General features: G+C 36.4%; 2 protein-coding genes across 3 annotated transcripts; one reads left to right on the forward strand and one right to left on the reverse strand.

The window, feature by feature from the left end:
* Window positions 1-4,199: 4,199 nt before the first annotated feature.
* Window positions 4,200-4,616, forward strand: LOC110881021 (glycine-rich protein 5-like). Its single transcript, XM_022129410.1, has one exon. The coding sequence runs from the start codon at window positions 4,200-4,202 to the stop codon at window positions 4,614-4,616; it is 417 nt and encodes a 138-aa protein (XP_021985102.1).
* Window positions 4,617-6,024: 1,408 nt separating this feature from the next.
* LOC110884484 (CLIP-associated protein) lies at window positions 6,025-17,498 on the reverse strand. Of its 2 annotated transcripts, none has more exons than XM_022132201.2 (21): window positions 16,975-17,498; window positions 15,380-15,535; window positions 15,213-15,275; window positions 14,265-14,333; window positions 14,016-14,184; window positions 13,487-13,648; window positions 13,294-13,391; window positions 12,550-12,624; window positions 12,405-12,473; window positions 12,238-12,323; window positions 12,024-12,141; window positions 11,854-11,952; window positions 10,924-11,266; window positions 8,647-10,325; window positions 7,784-7,885; window positions 7,576-7,680; window positions 7,414-7,488; window positions 7,266-7,334; window positions 7,110-7,178; window positions 6,488-6,589; window positions 6,025-6,402 (listed from the first exon to the last, which is right to left on the reverse strand). In XM_022132201.2, the coding sequence occupies exons 1-21, from the start codon at window positions 17,305-17,307 to the stop codon at window positions 6,250-6,252; spliced, it is 4,194 nt and encodes a 1,397-aa protein (XP_021987893.1). In that variant the 5' UTR covers window positions 17,308-17,498; the 3' UTR covers window positions 6,025-6,249. The 2 variants fall into 2 exon arrangements, with proteins under 2 accessions (XP_021987893.1, XP_035830332.1); XM_035974439.1 differs by having other exon boundaries at window positions 15,380-15,558; window positions 16,975-17,111.
* Window positions 17,499-20,348: the final 2,850 nt, after the last annotated feature.

Raw genomic sequence — 20,348 nt, forward strand, 5'->3', positions numbered from 1 at the left:
GGTAGAGAATCCTGTAAAAAAGACTAAAAGTGTGAGAAGGATAAGAAAGAATACACACCATTAGATCTTTGATCTAATGGTTTAGATTAATAGGGACCAAAATGTAAAATTTGTTTTATTTTTTGGACTGAATTGAAAATTATAGGGGTAATAAAGTCTTTTAAATCCATTCAAAAGAGGTAACTGTAATTAAAATCCCTACAATCTCTCTCTCTCCAATCGCACTACTACCAGAGAGCTCTCTCTCTCTCCAATCGCAGAAATCGTTGATAACATGAAACGAAAATCGGATTTCAGCAGTTGTTCTTTGTGAATCGGCTTTATGTAGGTCATCGATTGGAGTTTTTTTTTTTGTGGTTTTTGATCCGATTGATGAAGATCGCATGTTTATTGTGGTGGTTCGAGCGGCGGCGGTGGTGGTTCGAGCGGCGGCGGTTTGTTCTTTGTGAATCGGCTTTATGTAGGTCATCGATTGGAGTTTTTTTTTGTGGTTTTTTGATCCGATTGATGAAGATCGCATGTTTATTGTGGTGGTTCGAGCGGCGGCGGTGGTGGTTCGAGCGGCGGCGGTGGTGGTGGTGTTGGATCGGCAGTGGTGGTGCCGGAAGTGGCAGTGGTGGTGGTGCCGGAAGTGAAGAAGATGATACAGAGGTGTTATATTTTATTTTCTGAATGGTGTTTTTTTTTCTGAATGGTGTTTTTTTATTTTCATTAATGGTGTTTTTTTTGTATTGAATGGTGTTATTTTTGTACTGAATGGTGATATATTCTTTGTACTGAATGGTGTTATATTCTTTGTACTGAATGGTGTTTTTTTTTACTGCTGAATGGTGTTATTTTGTTTACTGAATGGTGTTATTTTATTTGCTGAATGGTGTTATTTTGTACTAAATGGTGTTATTTTATTTGCTGAATTGTGTTATTTTGTACTGAATGGTGTTATTTTGTTTGCTGAATGGTGTTATTTTTTTCTGAATTGTGTTATATTTAAAACACCATGTATGAACATGCTATGAATGGTGTTATATTTATGGACGGTTATAAGTCCTAAAATCCAGGTTTTTCTCTCTCCAAATCCTTAAATCAAGGATTACCATATTTGAATTTACAATCTTACCCTTTTCAATTAATTTAGATCTAATGGTTGAGATTCTTTCTTACCTTTCTCACACTTTAGGCCTTTTTTACAATAACTCCACCCTCAGTTGATATGCTATATAGTGAAGCAAATCACCACTTAAGGAACACAACTGGCAGGAGGCCCATTTTTATATTGGGTTTTGATAAGTAAAGAATTTGGATGAAGAGATCTAGAGGTGCACAAAATACTCGATTATTAATTGAAACTGTAACCGGTTAATAACCCGCTTGAGGAATGCACAAAATACCTGATTATTAATTGAAACTGTAACCGATTAATAACCGCTTAAGGAATAATCGGTTAGTGGTTATTTTTAACCGTAGGTTAGTAACCGGTTAGGGATATTTAGTATAGGAACCGGTTTTCTTCAACCGGTACACTGGTTAACCAAAAAAAGGCAAGAAAACCGGTTAATTAACCAAAAATAACCGGTTAAAGTAATTAACCGGACAAGTTAAAAAAATAAGTCAAATTAACCGGTTAACCGAACCGGTTTATGCACCTCTAAAGAGAACAGGCTGTAGACCTGTAGAGAGTTTTCCTAAACTGTGGTAACCATTTTCAAACACACATCACATTGGATTTTCACTTATTCTTTAAAAACATCAACTTTCTATCAAATGCTATGTTCACTTTCAAACATTCTTTTATCTCCACACCATCATCAACAAGGCCGCCCTGAGAAATTAGGTGCCTTGTCCGAGCTCGAAAAAATGTGTCTCTTATGCCTTAACGAAATAATATGCAAAAATGCAACCCCCCCCCCCCCCCCAAATTACCAAACTAATGCCCAAATTAACAAGATTATTAGCAAAAGTGCAAATTCCCCCAATTTCTAACAAATTAACGCCTAAATAATCAACAATTAATGCAAAATAACACCAAAGTCCATACACTTTATTTAACCATATCATATTTTTAACCAAATGGATACAGTAACTGACCCGTTTAACAAGTTAAAATCTTGAAGACAAGAAATGTACCCGAGTTCAAGAGGAATGGAATTGACTGAAGACAGAGAACATAAATGTTGGTAGATCTCCTGCATAAGCTTAATGCTTCACTGACATTTCATTTACTTCTTTACCAACCAAATATTTACATCATATGTCACATTTTATATCTTATTTACCATGGTTTTTTATGATATTATGAACTTCTATACAAAAAATTATTTCAAATTTTAAATTTTATAAATGCATACCTAGGTTGATATATGTTTTGAAGCTGTTTATAGTCAGTGCACTAGGGTTAAGCTTTATGTAAATATGTAATCAACTTGTGTAGTTGTGTTGATTCCGCTATATGTTTATATACAAAATTCGATTAAAAATATTAGTAATGTGTTTTGTATCATATGTTTAATATGAAAATAGTATGCTTCTAATGTATATTTTGATGTGATAATTATTTAATAGTCTATAAAAGTTGATAATTCAAACAACAACATATTTTCCAGCATTGAGGAAACTTTCTTGCCTCCTAGAAACGGACACTTGCTGCTTGCCTGCATTTATTTCTGAAAAAAAAAAAAAAAAAAAAAGTTTACCATCTTTACTCTCTTCCATTTGCATAATTGCATCCAAGGCTTTTTATAGTCAAAACAAATTAATCTTCTACTTGATTAGCACGAATGAAGTTAACTCTTGATTTTAGATTGCAACTTCATCAAACTATGCATAAGACTGGTTGTAGTGGGGCCACGTGAAAACCTTTAACGTCACCCGATCATATACATCTCCGCTGGGCATAATGTCCATACACCAATTCAGAAGGAAACCCAATAAATATGGAAAAAACCACTTGTGGGAATTGAACCCAGGACTTATTGGTCTCAAAGGCTCATCCCACCACCAAGATGCCACTAGGCTATAAAGTTATTTATATTCTTTTGAAATTCTTATCAAACATCTAATACTTTTATTAATTGTGTTATAAAAACTTATAGACTGTCTCCAATGCAAGATCAAAATTCTTATAAAAATTTTTGCAACGTCATCTCACTATTCATTCTCTTTCCTCTTTCTTTTTCTTCATTTATGGTGGAGGGTATAGGTTCGGGGAGTTGGGTGTTTGAGTGGGAGTCACCGATCGGTGACCACCCCCACTTGATTGAGTTGGGTGTTTGAGTTCGAGAGAGTGAACAAAAATCGGTGATTGCTCACCGATGTGATTGAGAGGAGAGGAGAGAGGAGAGACCAATCAAGTTTTTTTTTTTTAATTGATGGTTGTTTGACCATACCTAGTGATTGAGTGTAAAATGGGGAGTAGAATGAGGAGTTGACATGGCATAATATTATTGGTTAGGATTTCACTCAAACACCCTAGGGTGATTGACTATACCCTCCACCCTTAAGAGCTCACTACTAAGAAACCTCATTCTCTCTCAAGTCTCTACAAATGCTTGCACTCAGTCAAGAACTTTTATACCCTCTCTCTACTCTCTCTCCTCTAACTTATCATCTATGTCACAAATGACCTCAAATGCATTGCATAGGGTTTGATCTTATGATTGAGTTAACGGAAGCGTATCAAATTCTTTTTGAAAATAAAGAATAAGAATTAGCAGTGGGTAAGTGGTTAAGACTTTTTTCCCGACCATTCTCGGCTCCTTGGGGAGTAGTGCCCCCAAGACACAGCCACGCCAATCGACCGACGCGGCTCCATACCCTTGTTTTAGTATATGGAGTTGTGTTTGTTTTTTTTTTCTGAGGAGCAAAGAAAAAAAGTAAAAAAAAAAATGTTTTTTTTTCCGGACGGCTAGCCTGGTAAGAAGGTGAGATGCATACTTTTTTACTCTTGTGTAAGTTATATTAGTTTTACCCCTTCATTTATTATGACCACACCAAACATTTTAGTAGGTTGTAGTTTATGAAATTTTATAATTTCTACCCAACTAATAGGTCGGATACTTTCTGCCAAAATTTAAATTTTCATTTATTACCCCCCAACTGTTCACTCCTACATTCCCCCTTTAAATAACCATCCTCACTTCACAAATTATTGCATCAAGTCTTGGTCTTTTAGAAGGTAAAAAAATTAGGAATAGAAAAAAAAAATGACAAGGTGGTGCATTGTGTTAGTTCTAGCTCTAGCGGTATCAGTTTACCCTGGTACCGCTAGAGACGTTCCAAGAGAAAACAAAGATACTATTGGTCTTACAGACCAAAAGAACGTTTATAATTTTGGTGGAACGGGCGGGTTTGCTGGCCTAGGAAACAATGGTTTGCCCATGGGTGGGATGGGCACCGGAGTCGGTGTAGGGGGTGATTTTGGTGGAAACAATGGAATAGGAGGTGTTGGTGCTGGATACCAGTTTGGTGGACCTGGTGGCCCGGCCGGTGGTGTGGGAACTTTTGGAGGTCTTGGTAACGGTTTTGGTGGATTGCCTACACTTGGTGGCGGTGGATTTGGTGGTGGTGGTCCTATGGGTGGCGGTGTTGGTGGTGGTGGTGGTGTGCTCCCCTCTCCTTGAAGCTTGTTTTGTGATCACTATGTAGTTAGCTACTTTGCTTGTTTGAAGCTAGAGAGCATGTTTGGTTTGTTTGTTTGTTTGTTTGTGTTGCTAGAACTCAAAAGTACGTTATTTGGTATTAAAGAAGGAAGAAATATCTGTCTTTTGTCACATTGTATTTCTAAAATATTAAACATCTATTTATATTTAATTTCATGTTCTAATAACTTGTTGAACTATTCTTTATTTGATGCAAAGACTTCTATAAAGATTATAAACTTGATGCTAAAAGTTCAAATATGAAAAAAAAAATGAAGAAATGGTTATATTTTCAAATTACGAAGATTTTCTTGTAAAATATATTATTTGCTTGTTCCAACAACTTCTCTTCTCTCCTTCTCAAAACTCTGCAATCAAGTTAGATTTCAGCATAAAATTCTCATAAATGAAACCCACAAAAGGGGGTAAATTAGCTCCCCAAATATCATAAGGCATTCCAAGTTTCGTGTCTATGAGACTTTACGATTGAGCTAATAATATCGAATGTTGACGATTGAAAAAAACATCTCGACCAGTAGCGAAGCTTGAAAATTTTCTATATAAGTAAATTTTTTTCTATAAAACCCGGGGTCGAAAACGTATATACCTAAAAAATTCTATACGAAACGTACATACATACCACTACTGAGCGAAAAGTTCGGAGCCCCCCCCCCCCTCCTCCCCGGCCCCTTGAAAGCTACGCCCCTGATCTCGACTTCTAGGGTTCAGAACTTTGGTCAGTGGTTGAAGAATCTTAATTTTAAACATATATTTGCTAAACATGATCAAATTAATACACATTTTCAACCGCGTGTGCATGATCCTCTATTGTTATTTTGATAACATCTCTAGTTGTATGTGCATGTTTTTGTTGCTATGTCCTATATAATGAGTCCCAAGTTTCACGACCTTTCAGTAGTTTATGGTTCATAGAAGAGTATACAAAATTCCATAGTTTTTGCAATAATTTAGAGTTTCCAAAGTTCCATTGTTTTTTACAATGTTCATGATGAGTTTAATGGTATTGGTGCTCTTCTTTTTCTTAAAAGACATCTTAGATGCTTACTGTTTAAAATATTATTTTTACAGTAAATAAATATATAAAAATATAATAAAAATACTTTTTTAGATGATTAAAATTTTTATTGAAATATTCAGTGGTATTGATACCACGACAGTTTGATATCAAGAATTAAAATAGTTGTCATTAGTTACAACTATCACTAAATGTTGTTTTTATGAGTAATAAATCAAAATTAATTCATAACTTTAGAGAAATTCTTAGAATATTATTTTAATCCACTCCACATCTTCGTCAGTAGTTCTAATTCATACAGAACTATACATTTCATTTCAGTAAATGCACTCTTAGATATACCAACTCTTGAAATTCATCCAACTAGTGTGTGGTTTGGTTTGGTTTGTATCATCAACTCACAAAAACCAAGATATGTATTTATGGACCTCACAAGAAGATACAATTTCACTAATCCCCCTCCCAAACTAGTAAGTGTTAGAAAAAGAATTTAACCCTTATCACACATCACACACACACACACCATACAAATATACAACCAAATTAATGAACCAAAACATTCTCCTTATCATAATGCCACTAATCTTGGATCGGAGTTCCCGTCCTTGCTTGCGATATACGGTTTGCATATATGGTTACTAACCGCAACTGCGTACTGTTTAGCCCTTCCAAATATGGCAAAAACCCTTTTCCAAGCATTATGTACATGTCTACCAGACAAAAAACAACAGTCTGCCAGTACCAACCAACAAAATACGATATCAGTTTTGTGTTTGCCGAAACATAATTATTAGTACGGAAATAGTTACAAATTTACCTTGCGTACATCCGCACTCTGGTTACCGAAAGCATCAAAAAGAGCAGGCAAAAAAGATTGCAACTGACCCATTAGCTCCTCCTGGGAAAGCCTGCCCACAAGCTGAAAAATGGACGACATGATTAGTAACATTTCAGATGACAAAATGTGCATACATATTGTAAAGAGTAAAATGCCATTTTCCTCCCTAAGGTTTGGCCAGTTTTTCAACTTTTGTCCAAAGGTTTGTTTTTCCACATCTGGATCCAAAAGGTTCGAAATCTTGCCATTTTCATCCGGCTCGTTAACTCCAATCCAATTTTCACCGTTAACTCGGGGTATTTTCGTTTTTTGTTAACTCAAAGACCAATTTGGTCTTTTTCACTTTATGTAAAAAGACAGAATAACCCTGAAAGGGACTGAATTGCTCTTTAAGTTAACAAAAAAGACAAAAATACCCCTGACTTAACAGAGAAAAATTGATAGTAAACGAGCCGGATGAAAATGGCAAGATTTTAAACCTTTTGGATCTAGATGCAGAAAAACAAACCTTTGGACGAAAGTCGCAAAACTGGCCAAACCTCAGGGACAAAAATGGCATTTTACTCTATTGTAAAAGAATGTTTGGTTTGACGAGATTTACCTTTGTCAAACAGTTTATACACGTAACAAGAGTTTTCTCATCTTCGGTAACCAACAATGGGACAATAACCTACACAGCAAGAAATGCAAGAACACAAAAGGTGAAGACATGTAAACTTTTATCTAAAATAAGAACTTGGGATATAAAATCACTTACACTCAAACATCTGAATGGGTCATATTGAGACAGAACAACAGTTAAGCAATGTTCTGCTTCATTTGATACCTGCATACAAAACTCAATAACATGATAAGTTGTTTTAAAGTTTAAATATAATAATGACATAAAATTCAGTAGTTTTTACCTTCGGGACCGTGTCCTTTGTAAGATTCAGTAATTTTTCAACTACAATCTCAATCGAATCTTCCATAGCCTCTCTCTGTAATAATCAGCGGATGAAAAAACTTAAAAGTCAGACAAATCAGCTTGTAAAAACCTTCACAAACAGAATATATTAAAAAAATACCTGGTTCTTTAACATTTCAGCAATTAATGAAAGAGCAAGCTCACGAATTGAAGGATCAGGGTCATCCAAAACCTCAAGTACAACCATCAAAATTTGATTAAAATACTGCAAATGAATCAAACAACAAAGGTATATCAGTATGCCTTTCGCCAGTTGCTATTTGGGACTAAACTTAATGCATTGATAAGATATAATAATATAATATTACCTTGGTCCATATTGAGGAATCATTGGCCACAGATGTATCAACTAACTGCTGAAGTGCAGTAAGCTTGGTTGCAGTAGAACACTCATCGCCACCATTAGAAATCTAAGCAAACAAATAGGAACATGATATTATCAGTGTTAGGAGTGCGTTAATATTCAATATGGTAAACTTAGGCCTGTAAACGAACCGAACATTCATGAACTGTTTGTGAACTTGTTCGGCAGGAAGTTCATTTATTTAACAAATGAACGAACATGAACACAATTTTTTGTTCATTTGATTAAACGAACGAACGTGAACACACGTTTTGTTCGTTTATTTATGTTCACGAACGTCTGTTTATGTTTGTTTATTTACGTTTGTTTATGTTCGTTCGTATATGTTTGTTTCATTTTAAATACATAAGTAGTTAAGTTTATATAACTACTAAACATAAAAGGAACTTTCTAACTACCTAATCTAGCTAACTGGTAATTGGGTTTTCTAGCAATAATAATGGGTTTTCCAGTGGAATTTCTCGTAATTAATCACTAAATTATATAAAAAAATTACTTAATGTTCATTTATGTTTAGTAAATTGTGTTCATTTATGTTTCTTCGATTATGTCCATTTGTGTTGTTCATTGTTTGTTAAATTATGTTCATTTAAGTTTGTTTGTTTGTTTACGTTCGTGAACATAAACGAACACGAACATGCACACTTTCTTAATAAACGAACATGAACAAAAAAATGTGTTCGATTACATGTTTGTGTTCGTGTTTGGTTAAAGTTAAATGAACGAACACGAACATGCCTTTGTTCATGTTCGTTCAGTTCATTTGCAGGCCTAGGTAGACTGTTTTCGTTTAGAATTTAAACTCACCAGATGAAGAATTTGAGGGATGCCCGGTTTAGTATCAGGAGATGAACCGATCGTTAAAGATGCAAGTTTTGATACACTAAGTTCCAAATCAGGTGTAGAACCAGTACCACCCTGTTGGTTGTCAGAGCTCCCAATTCCATTGAGCCGAGGTGTCGAATTAACCTCCACATTAATATTTCCCTCCAAATTTTCTGACCGGACAGACCATGATGCGACAGTATCTTTAGCATTTGAAACAAGTCCACCATTATTAGAACCAGTATCAATGTTTAAGACCGGACCCTGATAAAGATTATCATCACCGGTGATGTGAATGGATTCGTGGGTGGGACCCGAACCCCATTTCTTACCACCGTCACTATCAATTGAACTTCCAGAATACCTTCCAAACATGGGAGTCTTTTTCGACACTGCTATATACCCTTCTTCAGAATCAGTCCCAACAACATCGTACGGATCATAAGTGGATTTGGAGCGTTGTCGGTCTTTCTTCTGCTGCAAGTAATTCATCAAGTCCACTTCTATACGGGGTGTACGTTGCTTAAGTGCCCGCCTTAAAGAATTCTGTTCTTCAACGGATAAACTAAGAATGTAATTCAAAACGGATGCTGAATCGAAATGAGAGTAGACAGATATGATGCACGTTATAGCGGCTTCCTTCAGTTTTGTATTTTTGTCATAGACCAATGGTGCTAGTTTCGCTAGCCATAACTTTAAAATGCCACTGTTCCCAGCACCCTCGGAGTTCATCGCATGCTTATTAAACGAAACGATAGCAAACTCGATTACCGCCAGTTTCGCCTTCGGGGATCGTTGTTCATCTAAAGAACGAAGCAAGGCTGGTAATAGAAGCGAATCTACACTATAAGTTTTACCGACAATCTCTAAAGTTGTCGAACACGGTTGTCTTACAGATTCCTTTGGATCGATTAACCGAGAGAACACGTGGGGGAGAATTCTTTCCATGTAACTTTCGAAAGGTTTTCGACAAGCAGGAATGATGTCAGCAAGTGTCGTCAAAGCTGCTTGTGCCACTTTATGGTGAGGATCATCCAGATGCTGGAAGAAAAACTTCATTACTTTCTCAAAATTTTGTACAACTTCTTGAACTCCTTTCGGGCCTTGCTTGAGTAACGAACGGATATAGTTAAACACAGAAACCCTAGCGTTCCAATCCGAACCAGAACTAAGACCGTCACTCAAAGCATCAGTTAGAGAAGCTGGACCGTCTGTATAACTCGACATCTCTCCAGAAGCAAACTGACTTTCGTCAAAGCTCCTACGCCTCGCTGAAGCGGATCTCCCGGGCACGTTCTTTCTCGATAGCGGTCGCTGAAAATTGGGTACGTGACTATTATGTGAATCTCGGTATGGTGCGTCTAAGTAGTGCCTATCCGTATGCATGTTCACCGATCGTCTAGCCTCTCTCATTTCACTGTGACCTTCAAAAGAGCTTCTTTCTTTCATTTTTTCAGAACCTCTGGCATTAGCACGGTACGCGTTCTTAGCGGGATCCCGTGAAGCCTGAATCTGACTGATTATGTCAGACAAGACCAAGCCACCATTACGATTGTTACCGTTTGCGGCAGTTGAATCTAGTGATAGAGAACCGGCAAGACTATTGGAAGCAGGAGCAGCAAGCGGGAATGGCGGATCACGAGATGAAGGAGGGTCGACTCCTGCACTAGGGGTAATAAAAGATTAAGTTAGCTATTCAAAAAGAGTAAAATACCAAAATCGTCTGAGGTTTGGCCATTTTTGCCTGTTACATCTAAAATAAGAATTTCATCTAAATCACTAACTCAGTTAAACTGTATCGTTAACTCAGGGACGATTTTGGCAATTTACCATGTTTTTCTGTTTTTAATTTTCTTTTTTTAGTATTTAAATAAAAAACAATAAAATAAGTATAAATATAATATGTATATATACACACACATTTATATATAATTATTTTTATTGATTTTTCGTAAAAGATAAAAAATAAAATTTAAATTATTAAAAAACAAAAAAAAATGGGTAAATTGCCAAAATCGTCCCTGAGTTAACGAAATTGCCAAATTCGTCCTTGAGTTAAAGATACATTTTAATTGAGTTAGTAATTTGGATGGAAATGGCAACAAAGATGTAACGTCAGGGTCCAGTTACAAAAAAATTCTTATTCTCGATGTAACAGGCAAAAGTGCCCAAACCTCAAGGACGATTTTGGCATTTTACTCATTCAAAAAACTAGCTATACAATGTTGAACAGTAGAAGAATGATTTCAAAACTTATACCTAGATCCAGACTTGATGATCTAACTCTACCGGAATCTAGACCTCTAAGCATGCTTTCAATGGCGGAAACCTTCTGTTTGCTAGCATGCAACACGCTTTCAAGACTACGTTCTGTACCCTTGCTTGTAGACTTTGATTGTGATGAAAAGAGTCCGGATGAGTGAGAGGCCACAGATGGTAAGCTTGCGTTTCTGTCCATTGCAACAATGGCGGAAGTTCCGTACCCCGCTAGACTTGAAGACGACAAAGAGTTTTGAGTATTAGATGAAGTTTGCAGATTCCTATCACGAAGCGAGGGAGACGCGTGCCGCCGATGCATGCCACCGTCCTCATCATTTATTATCTGTGCATACAACAGTAATGTTAGATATTCAGTTATGTAATATCAGCATTGCTACAGTTCAGTTCGATTATAGGGTAAACCAATACTGAAACGTTTGGTTTTCGGTTTCTGAAAACCGTTTGGTTTCGGTTTTTTTTTTTGGTTATGGCAATTGTTCGGTTCATTTTTTTCGGTTTTTGGAAGAAATTACATAAGATTCAAAAATAAAAAAGTATAATCCAAGATATAATAATCATTTAATTTTTATGTTAGATTTTGTTATTTCTTGTAGGCAATGGATAAATCATTTCAAAGACAAATAAACACGTTAATGTTCTTATTATAAAAATTTAACATTCAAGAATATAATGAATAATTCCTAAAGCAATATATAACAAACATTAAAAAAATGTTTTTTAGGTTATTCGGTTTTTTTTATAAAATACCAAACCGTAAGTTTTGGTTCGGTTTTCTTCGGTTCGGTTAAATCGGTTTTTTCGGTTTTCTGCTCACCCCTAATCAGCTGAGTTATAAGTTATAATGTATTATGTTAGAAGCAAAAAAACAGAGTATGAGAAGCCAAAGATTGTCGCCACGAAAACATGTACCCTTTGAATGACGGGATCGAACGATGAAAATAAGCGGCGTGATCGATCAGGCCAAGTTTTTGAGAACATACGGTAGCATGATCTAGCAGTTGACCGTACCTGATGTGATTACATGTTAAATACCTATATAAAACATAATAACAAGAATACCAACAGCAGCAATAATAGACCTCGCTCATTGCATCTCCCACACAACATTTAATAAGGTCTTCATAAAGGTCAGCTGACCGTTGTATCTCAGGTGCATCAGCCCAATATTCCAGTATCAACAAAGCATATTCACAACATCTGTACACAATTAAATTGCGACATTAGCCCGACTGTTGTATACTTATATGATCATATGATATTGACTCAACCGTGCTTAGAAGATAGAATTTAAACCTGGCGCGAAGTATCGCACTTCGGTCATGTTTTGCATTTTCAGCCACACGAGGAAGTATCCGGGCTACTTTACAGTTACGCAACATCTGGAAAAAGATGGTGTAAGAAGTATATATGCACAAATAAATAGGATACGCAAAATGAATATAGATAAGTAAATTAAATACCGTTTTTATGCAGTTATCAGCAGACTCTGCAATTACAAGTACAGTTATCACAACAAGTTTGAAAAGAGCCTGAATGTCAAATAATGTGTCAGAAAGGTATTAGGCATGTTAAGATCTCTTATATATAAGATAAGCGTGTACTCACAGGAATGAACATTTCTGCAAACGACTCAAAATCTCCCAACAGCTCTTTCGATAGAAAGTTCAGTAAGTGGCAAGCCTAGCACAGGAGTTGAAAGAAAAAAAAAATTAGCATGCTTCAAAGTAAAACACACACTCGTATGCCAAACACACACCAGAGAAACTCAAATTTGTTCATTGATCTCAAAAGAGTAAAATGCCATTTTCTTCCCTAAGGTTTGGCCAGTTTTGCGACTTTCGTCCAAAGGTTTGTTTTTCCGCATCTGAGTCCAAAAGGTTTGAAATCTTGCCATTTTCATCCGACTCGTTAACTCCAATCATTTTTCTCCGTTAAGTCAGGGTATTTCTGTCTTTTTTTGTTAACGTAAAGGGCAATTCAGTCTTTTTCAGGGGTATTCGGTCTTTTTACAAGTGAAAAAGACCGAATTGCCCTTTAAGTTGACAAAAAGATGGAAATACAACTGCATTAACGGAGAAAAATGGCTGGAATTAACGAGCCGGATGAAAATGGCAAGATTTCAAACCTTTTGGATCTAGATGCGGAAAAACAAACCTTTGGACGAAAGTGGCAAAATTGGCCAAACCTCAGGGACGAAAATGGCATTTTACTCATCTCAAAAATTATATATTTTCTTTGAGATATACTCACTACAGCAAGGACAGCATAAGCTAATGCGTCACAAAACTAGAACAAGACATAACTCAGGTTAAAAAAAAAAAAAAGAAGTTAAGATGCATTGTAGCATACCTGCTTAACTATGCTAGATCTTCTATCAGCCAATTGTGTGCTTAGAGGATTAATAAGCTGCTTTAGAAGTCCACGGAAACATGAATAATCAATTGCACCTGGTGTGACATGATAAATGAAGGCAAACATGAGTCTACTATGCTAACTATTTAGTGTTATATATTTTTGTTTTTAAATAGAAAAACATAAACACCTCCGATGACAAGGCCTTCGACTCTTTGCATGGCTCCAATGCGAAGGGACCAGTCTTTCTCTGGAACGAGGATTGAAGCGATATTCTCAAACTCACGGATAAGCTCCTTTTCTGAGTACACTCTGATTGGGTCCATGGGCTTTTCAGTAATATCACTTTCTCCTGAAATATATATGTATCAGTAAAAGTACAAATTTCATGGCAACAATGAACAGAAGAGAAGTTACAAAGAAAGAAGTAAACAAAACAGAAAGAGCAGAATCTGATATAAGCACAAAATCAGTGAAATACAAATTCATAAACTTTATACAGATTTTGCTTCCGTTAAACAAGTTAAATTACTATATGCTCCATTGCATACACTGAACAAACTTAGACAAAAGAGAAGTTACGTCTACCCATACATTGCCCGAACGAAGAGAACGGTGTAAACATAAAATGAACTAATTAATTAGAAAAAATGTATATAGGAAAAGGGAACATTTTGACATGATGAAAACAAAAGCTAAAAAGTATGAAGACATCTGACCTGCGAAAAGGGATGCTTCACGCGAAGAAGTCTTGGCCTTCGGACTGCTCCTTTTGGGATTATGATTAGAAAGCTTGGGGGTAGCAGCAGGAGCATAAGTACTAACTCGAATATCCGCAGAACGTTGTTTTGGTTCAATTCTTTCTAGTCTAGCATTGATATCTTTAACCTGAAAGCAATTCAAGTCGAAAAAAAAATTAGCAGAATAGTAAAAGCAATAAGCTGAAACGCAAGCCCTAAAAAAATCACCATTGATGATGGAAGCTGATGGCGCAGAAGTTCTTCTCGGAACTGAGGCCCAATTTGAGCATACATCTCCTGCAACAAAAACAAGATGTCAAAACGAAATACATTTAAAATTATACAGAACTAATGAGATACCATTGTATCACTAAGGGTCTGTTTGGTATGGGGTAATGGAATGGACGAAGGAATGGAATGGACGAGGTAATGGAATGGACGATGGAATGCAATGGATCATTACCATTCCATGTCTTGTTTGGTTACTATGTGTGAATGAAATGAATTATTATTGTGTATTGTTCGGTAGCCAAGAAAAACGGAGTAATAAAATAAACGGTGAGTGGTGAGTGGGGGTGGTGGTCGGTGGTAGTGATTGTGGGTGGTTATAGGTGGCGGTGGTGGGTGTCGGCGGCGGCGATGGGTGGTGGTGGTCGCGGCGAGTGGCGGTGCGGCGGTGACGATGAGTGGTGTTGGCGGCAAGGTGGCCGTTGGTGGTGGGTGGCTGTTGGTGGAGGCGGCGGCGGTGGTGGGGGCGTCGACGATGGTGGTGGGCGGCGGCGAAGAGTGGCGTTGGCGGTTGGTCACAGCTATGGGTGATAACAGTGGCGAGTGGGTGGCGGCGGTGGCTGTCGGGGTGAGGTGGTCGCGGGTGGCGGTGATGGCGTCGGTGGCGGGTGGTGGTGGTGGTGGGTTGTGGCGAAGGTGGTGGGTTGTGGTGTTGTTGACGAATTGTGCAAGAGGGGATGGAATGGAAAAAAAACATGGGGGGTGGAAGGAATGATTTTGAGGGAATGGAATGCCTTTTGGAATGGGTGATTCCATTACATTGACCAACCAAACATCCTTTTCTTCATTCCTTCTTAATCATCCATTCCATTCCACCTCTCATTCATGCATACCAAACACTACCTAATGCTTTTAATTAGTGTACTATAGCATAAACAGCTAACTAACCTCGATGCATAAGATAGCGGCTTCTCTCACACCTGGATTAGGATCATATAACATCTGTAGTATCTGTACATTTGAAGATGAAGAGTGGGATGGTGTAAGAATTAATATGAATTTTATTTTAAAACTATCAAACTGAAAAACTCATGAAACACTAGCAAATTACATACAGAAGGAAGAATAGCTCGTTGCAGGGGCAGCTCAGTAGATGCAAATAGACCAATGGCAGATGTGACAGTTCTTGCAAACTCCTCTCTAACTCTCCAGCTTTTGTGAGTCCAGGCGTTATATCCAGCTCTTTCAACGATGAGGGTTGGAGAAGAAACCTGCACCACCACCAAGCGACAAGCTAGTAAAGTTTTCAGCTGTTTGCTTTCAGTTACTATGAAGTAAAAAGACTCTGTGCAACCAAACTAACTACAATAAAACCACTGAAAACAAAAACTAAATAGATACTACAAAACTGGGGCAAGAAACCTGCACAAAGGGTAGAGCAAGTTATGATGACTTGTATTGAACATTTGAACGTGCATCTAAAACAGGATAAACAGAGCATAATTAAGCTCAATGATCCAAAGATTATACACCTAAAACCAAATAATGCATCTCATAATAGTCATGCAGGGACTCTTATGGCTGTAGTATTTTTCCATCACTGTAGTTCAGATACATGTCTTAATTTGATTGGTAGGATCATAAAAACTCTAATTAAACCCACAGTTCTGTGGAACGGGTAGGGTACCATCTTTACAAAGACAAGGCCATGACACCCACTAATAAGTTCCACGTTTCCAGCAAATAAACTTAATGTGCCTCAAGTTACATATGTACCAATGTCCCGTCCCCTGGGCAAGTTGTAAATCATGTTAAGGGACTGATATATGTTACTACCTGTGTGCATCAACAGATTCTCATAATCAGAAATACCTATCAAGTATCAATCCACTCATAATAAACACAGTGACCTTGCAACCAACTGAGACACCCAAAGTTTGTACCAAAACTAATCGAAACCGGGATCAAATAGCAACCAACCACCAACAAATCCCGCCTTAATACAGTCCCTAGAAATTTAACCCACCAATTTGGTAATTCCACTATGGTCCTTCAAAGTTCAAAATATATTATTATAACCATGGTTGCACAAGTCGCTAGGCCTCCCATGTCGGTTGATTAGGAGTTGCGAGTCCTCGGCCTAGGAGGAGAGTACTCGGACATGTTAAATTATAAAGAAATTAGCTTTCAGGAAATTATATGTATGTCAAATATCATAAGTTTACTAAATACATATAACAAAATACGTGAATATCAATATAAATAAAAATTACATGTTAAAATAGAAAGGTTGAAGAAAGATCCAATTCTGGCCGAGGCGTTTGATCGATTCCGAGTAATTAGGGAGAGTAGAAGAAAATTGCCTCGGCATCCTAGACCTTGTTTTACAAAGTTGATTATAAGTGGAAACCCTAACATAAGAAGGCCAACAGTAACACTACTCGAAATAGCAATCCTTGACAAATGAAAATCAAAGAGATCCAGATGGCTGTAGCTTACAGTCTAACAACTATTTCTTTTCCTTATACAACACTCTTATCCATTTCCGCCCAATTATCATATACAGAATTTTAAATTTCAATTTACACATCTAATCACCAAAAAACACTATGAATACTCACAACATCATTACATCAGCAAATATCAATTAAATTTCACTTAAAACTAGCAACAAAAACCTAAAAAACACACACACACAAACACACAGTACCTGCATGAGAGTGAGCAAAAGCCGACGAGCCGCATCACGAACCGGCTGCTTAGCGTCACCAAGGCGTTCAACAGTAGCCGGAACAAGCGCATTAAAATGAAGCTTCAAATGTTCACCAGAAAGAACCGCAGCAGAATCCAGAGCCTGCAAACCTCCTTGCGAAACCCTAAAATTGTTGTCCTTCAAGAGATCTAAGCAGCAATCAACAAGCGATGTGACTTCTGAAGACGTTAAGCTCTTTCGCGAAGCTTCTAGAAGTTCGTGAAGTCGCTCTACTCCGGCCATTCGCTCTTTCGTGTCCTTCGAGCGCGCCATTTCTAGAGCCTCCTCCATTGTGTAGAGCCGGTGGTTAGAGGTGTGGATCTGGTTAGATCCAATAAGAAGGTGCTGGATTACGGTGGATGTGTGGCCGGAGACGATGGTTGTAAGGGTTGCGACTGACGGAGAGAGTGGTGCTGGATGCTAGAGAGAGAGAGTGAGTGTGTGTGTGTGTGTGTGTGTGTGAGAGAGAGAGAGAGAGAGAGAGAGAGAGAGAGAGAGAGAGAGTGAAATTGTTAATATTTGTTATTGATTATTGATTGATGTTCAGATTTCAATATCGTTTCCTTTTCGACAGAGGTTAGTAAAATTCAAATTCTGAGTAAAAGCTGTAGGGTAAAAAGTTAATTAAATAGGATCAATGTTACACTACTGCGGAGATTGGCCCTCGAGTGCAAAGGCAGAAGGGAGCTTGACTGCAAGACCCAGATCTCTTCCTTCTCTTCGAGATCGAACATCAAGTCTGGGAGCGACTATCAACATTTAATTTACGGTGTGTTAATTTGAAGAAATTAGAGTGAAATGTAAAACATAGAGAATAACAACTGAATTAATCTAGGACCCGCATATTATGACAAACCTGTCAAACAAAAAAAATAAAACGACATGAAAATGTTGAACCACACACGCACGTTGCGTCTTGTTAACTCGCAAAACTTAAAATGAAATGTAAAAACGTTGAACGACACACGCACGTTGCGTCGTGTTAACTCGCAAAATTTAGAACGAAACGTAAAACGAAAAATTTGCGAAAGATGAAAAGTACAGAGAACCAAAGCTGAAAATAACAAGATTGTGAGGTTAAACTACAAAAGATGAAAAGTTTTGACAAAGTAAAAATTCAAATAGTTTTGGGTTAAAAATAATTTATCATATACTTTTGGACTAAAAGTAAAAAAATCAACTTTAAAAAAAAAAAACTTGTAAGTATTAAGTACAACAATTGTATACACAAATAAGTTGTTAATTTACAATATTTAAATTAAGGGCATGTTTGGCTAAGCTTATTAGAGTTAAAAATGACTCTTGGGAAAATGACTTTTTGAAAAGGAGTTTTTAAAAAAGGTGTTTGGATTAGCTTGTGGGGTGGGAAAAGCCAATAAGTCAATAAGTTGTTTTTTAAAAAGTGTTTGGCTTAGCTTATTGATGTAAAATGACTAAAATGGACAAGAAGTCACAATCTCTTAACTTTTCAAATATAAGGGGGTGTTAAAAAATAAGGGGTATATTGGTAATTTGTTGTTTGAAAAGCTATAAGCTGATCAAGAAGTCACAATCTCTTAACTTTTCAAAAATTCTTTTTCCTTCATATCAAAAAGTTATTTTCAAGAGCACTTTTGCATTTGCCAAACACTATAAGGAGCTTATTGGATTTTTTATAAGTCAATAAGCCAATAAGTTAGTTTGAAAAGCTTAGCTAAACATGCACTAAATATATTAGGGGATGGCAACAATCACCGAATAGGGTTTCGGGTAGGGTATCTAATTCAAGTACATCGTTGTCATTCATTTGAGTACCGAAATTCGGGTAGTGGTTTAGGGTAGTTCTTACCAATTGAAGGGGTGTCAGGGTAGGAGAGAGATAGAGGTAGGGATGACAATGGGTCGAGTCTGGGCCGAGTATTGGTAATCCCATACACATACCTGGTTATAAAATTGCGTCTCATATCTGGCCCAATATCTATTGGGCCAGATTTTTTTTACTATTCTCATTGGGTATCGAGCATAGTATACCTGTTAGTTTGTTAAAAGATACAAATTGAAATTTCCAAATATATTTTTTTACTATTATAATTATTGTATAATTTTTATTTATATAACAACTATTATGAATCTATACTATATAATAAAAGAAACCTGATTTTGGACACGTGTCATTCATTGAAGATGTCTATATTTGTAATTTCCTACATTTTCATACTTAATATTATTATTTACCAAATTGACACTTTTTTATTTAGTTTACCCTTATCTCATATTTTATGGAAAAAAAATATCAATTATTCTATCTCTTATTTTCATATTGCATTTTTTTTAAAATTTAGTTTGTAGAGTTAGTTACATAGTTAGTCCTTGTCGTTTGCACAAAGTAACATTCTTAGGTATTAATAGTTTAAAATCACATTCTAGGGTATTAACTTTTCATTTTGTAACGTTTGAAGGTATTAACGTTATTTGTAGGCTTAAAATCACATTCTATTAGTACCTAAATATGTTATTTTGTGTAAACCACAGGGACTAACTATGTTAATATCCAAGAACTTAATACCTCCAAACGTTACAAAATGAAAAGTTAATACCCTAGAAGGTGATTTTAAACTATTAGTACCTAAATATGTTATTTTGTGCAAAACACAAGGACTAACTATGTAATTAACTCTTAGTTTGTACTTATCTTTTCCGTTGAAATGAGACAGAAGTAAAATTATTGGGTTTCACATTTGTAATTAGTTTTTTTTTTTTTATTAAGATGCTATCGTTCTATTTGCTCGATCATGTTCAAAATGACCAGAAAAAAAAACTCAGTTATTTTTGTTTCTAGGAAATCATAATCCTTTTATTTGATTCAATCATTCTAGAAGTTTTAAAACTAAAATATAATCTATCATAATCAAATTCACATTTCAAAACCTTCAAAATTCAACCATTCAATAATCACAATTACTCACACGTATAAGCCCATATATAATCTAACCTACTTTTAATAAAGGATTCCAATTAATTCTACGTGAAATTTATAAAGACTTTTTGCTATACACTTAATTTCATATATAATCTAATCTAACTTTTAATAATGTATATATGTGTGGACGCTCGGAGGGCAAAAGTGAAATTGCACTAATTTTAACGTTATTTCACTAAATTTATGAAAATAACGTTAAAAGCGGCGGACGGTTAATCATGCATCATCATCATGTGGTGGCGTTGATAGCAGAAAGACAAAAGGGAACATGCACTAATCGGTCTTTGTCCCGATTGCTAAGTGTTATGTGTCTTATGTCCAAAGCTTGATGCAAAACTACTATCGAGTCGGAGGTCTTACTGAAAGCAGCCTC

This window comes from Helianthus annuus, chromosome 6 (assembly GCF_002127325.2).
Source record: "Helianthus annuus cultivar XRQ/B chromosome 6, HanXRQr2.0-SUNRISE, whole genome shotgun sequence".
NCBI lineage: Eukaryota > Viridiplantae > Streptophyta > Magnoliopsida > Asterales > Asteraceae > Helianthus > Helianthus annuus.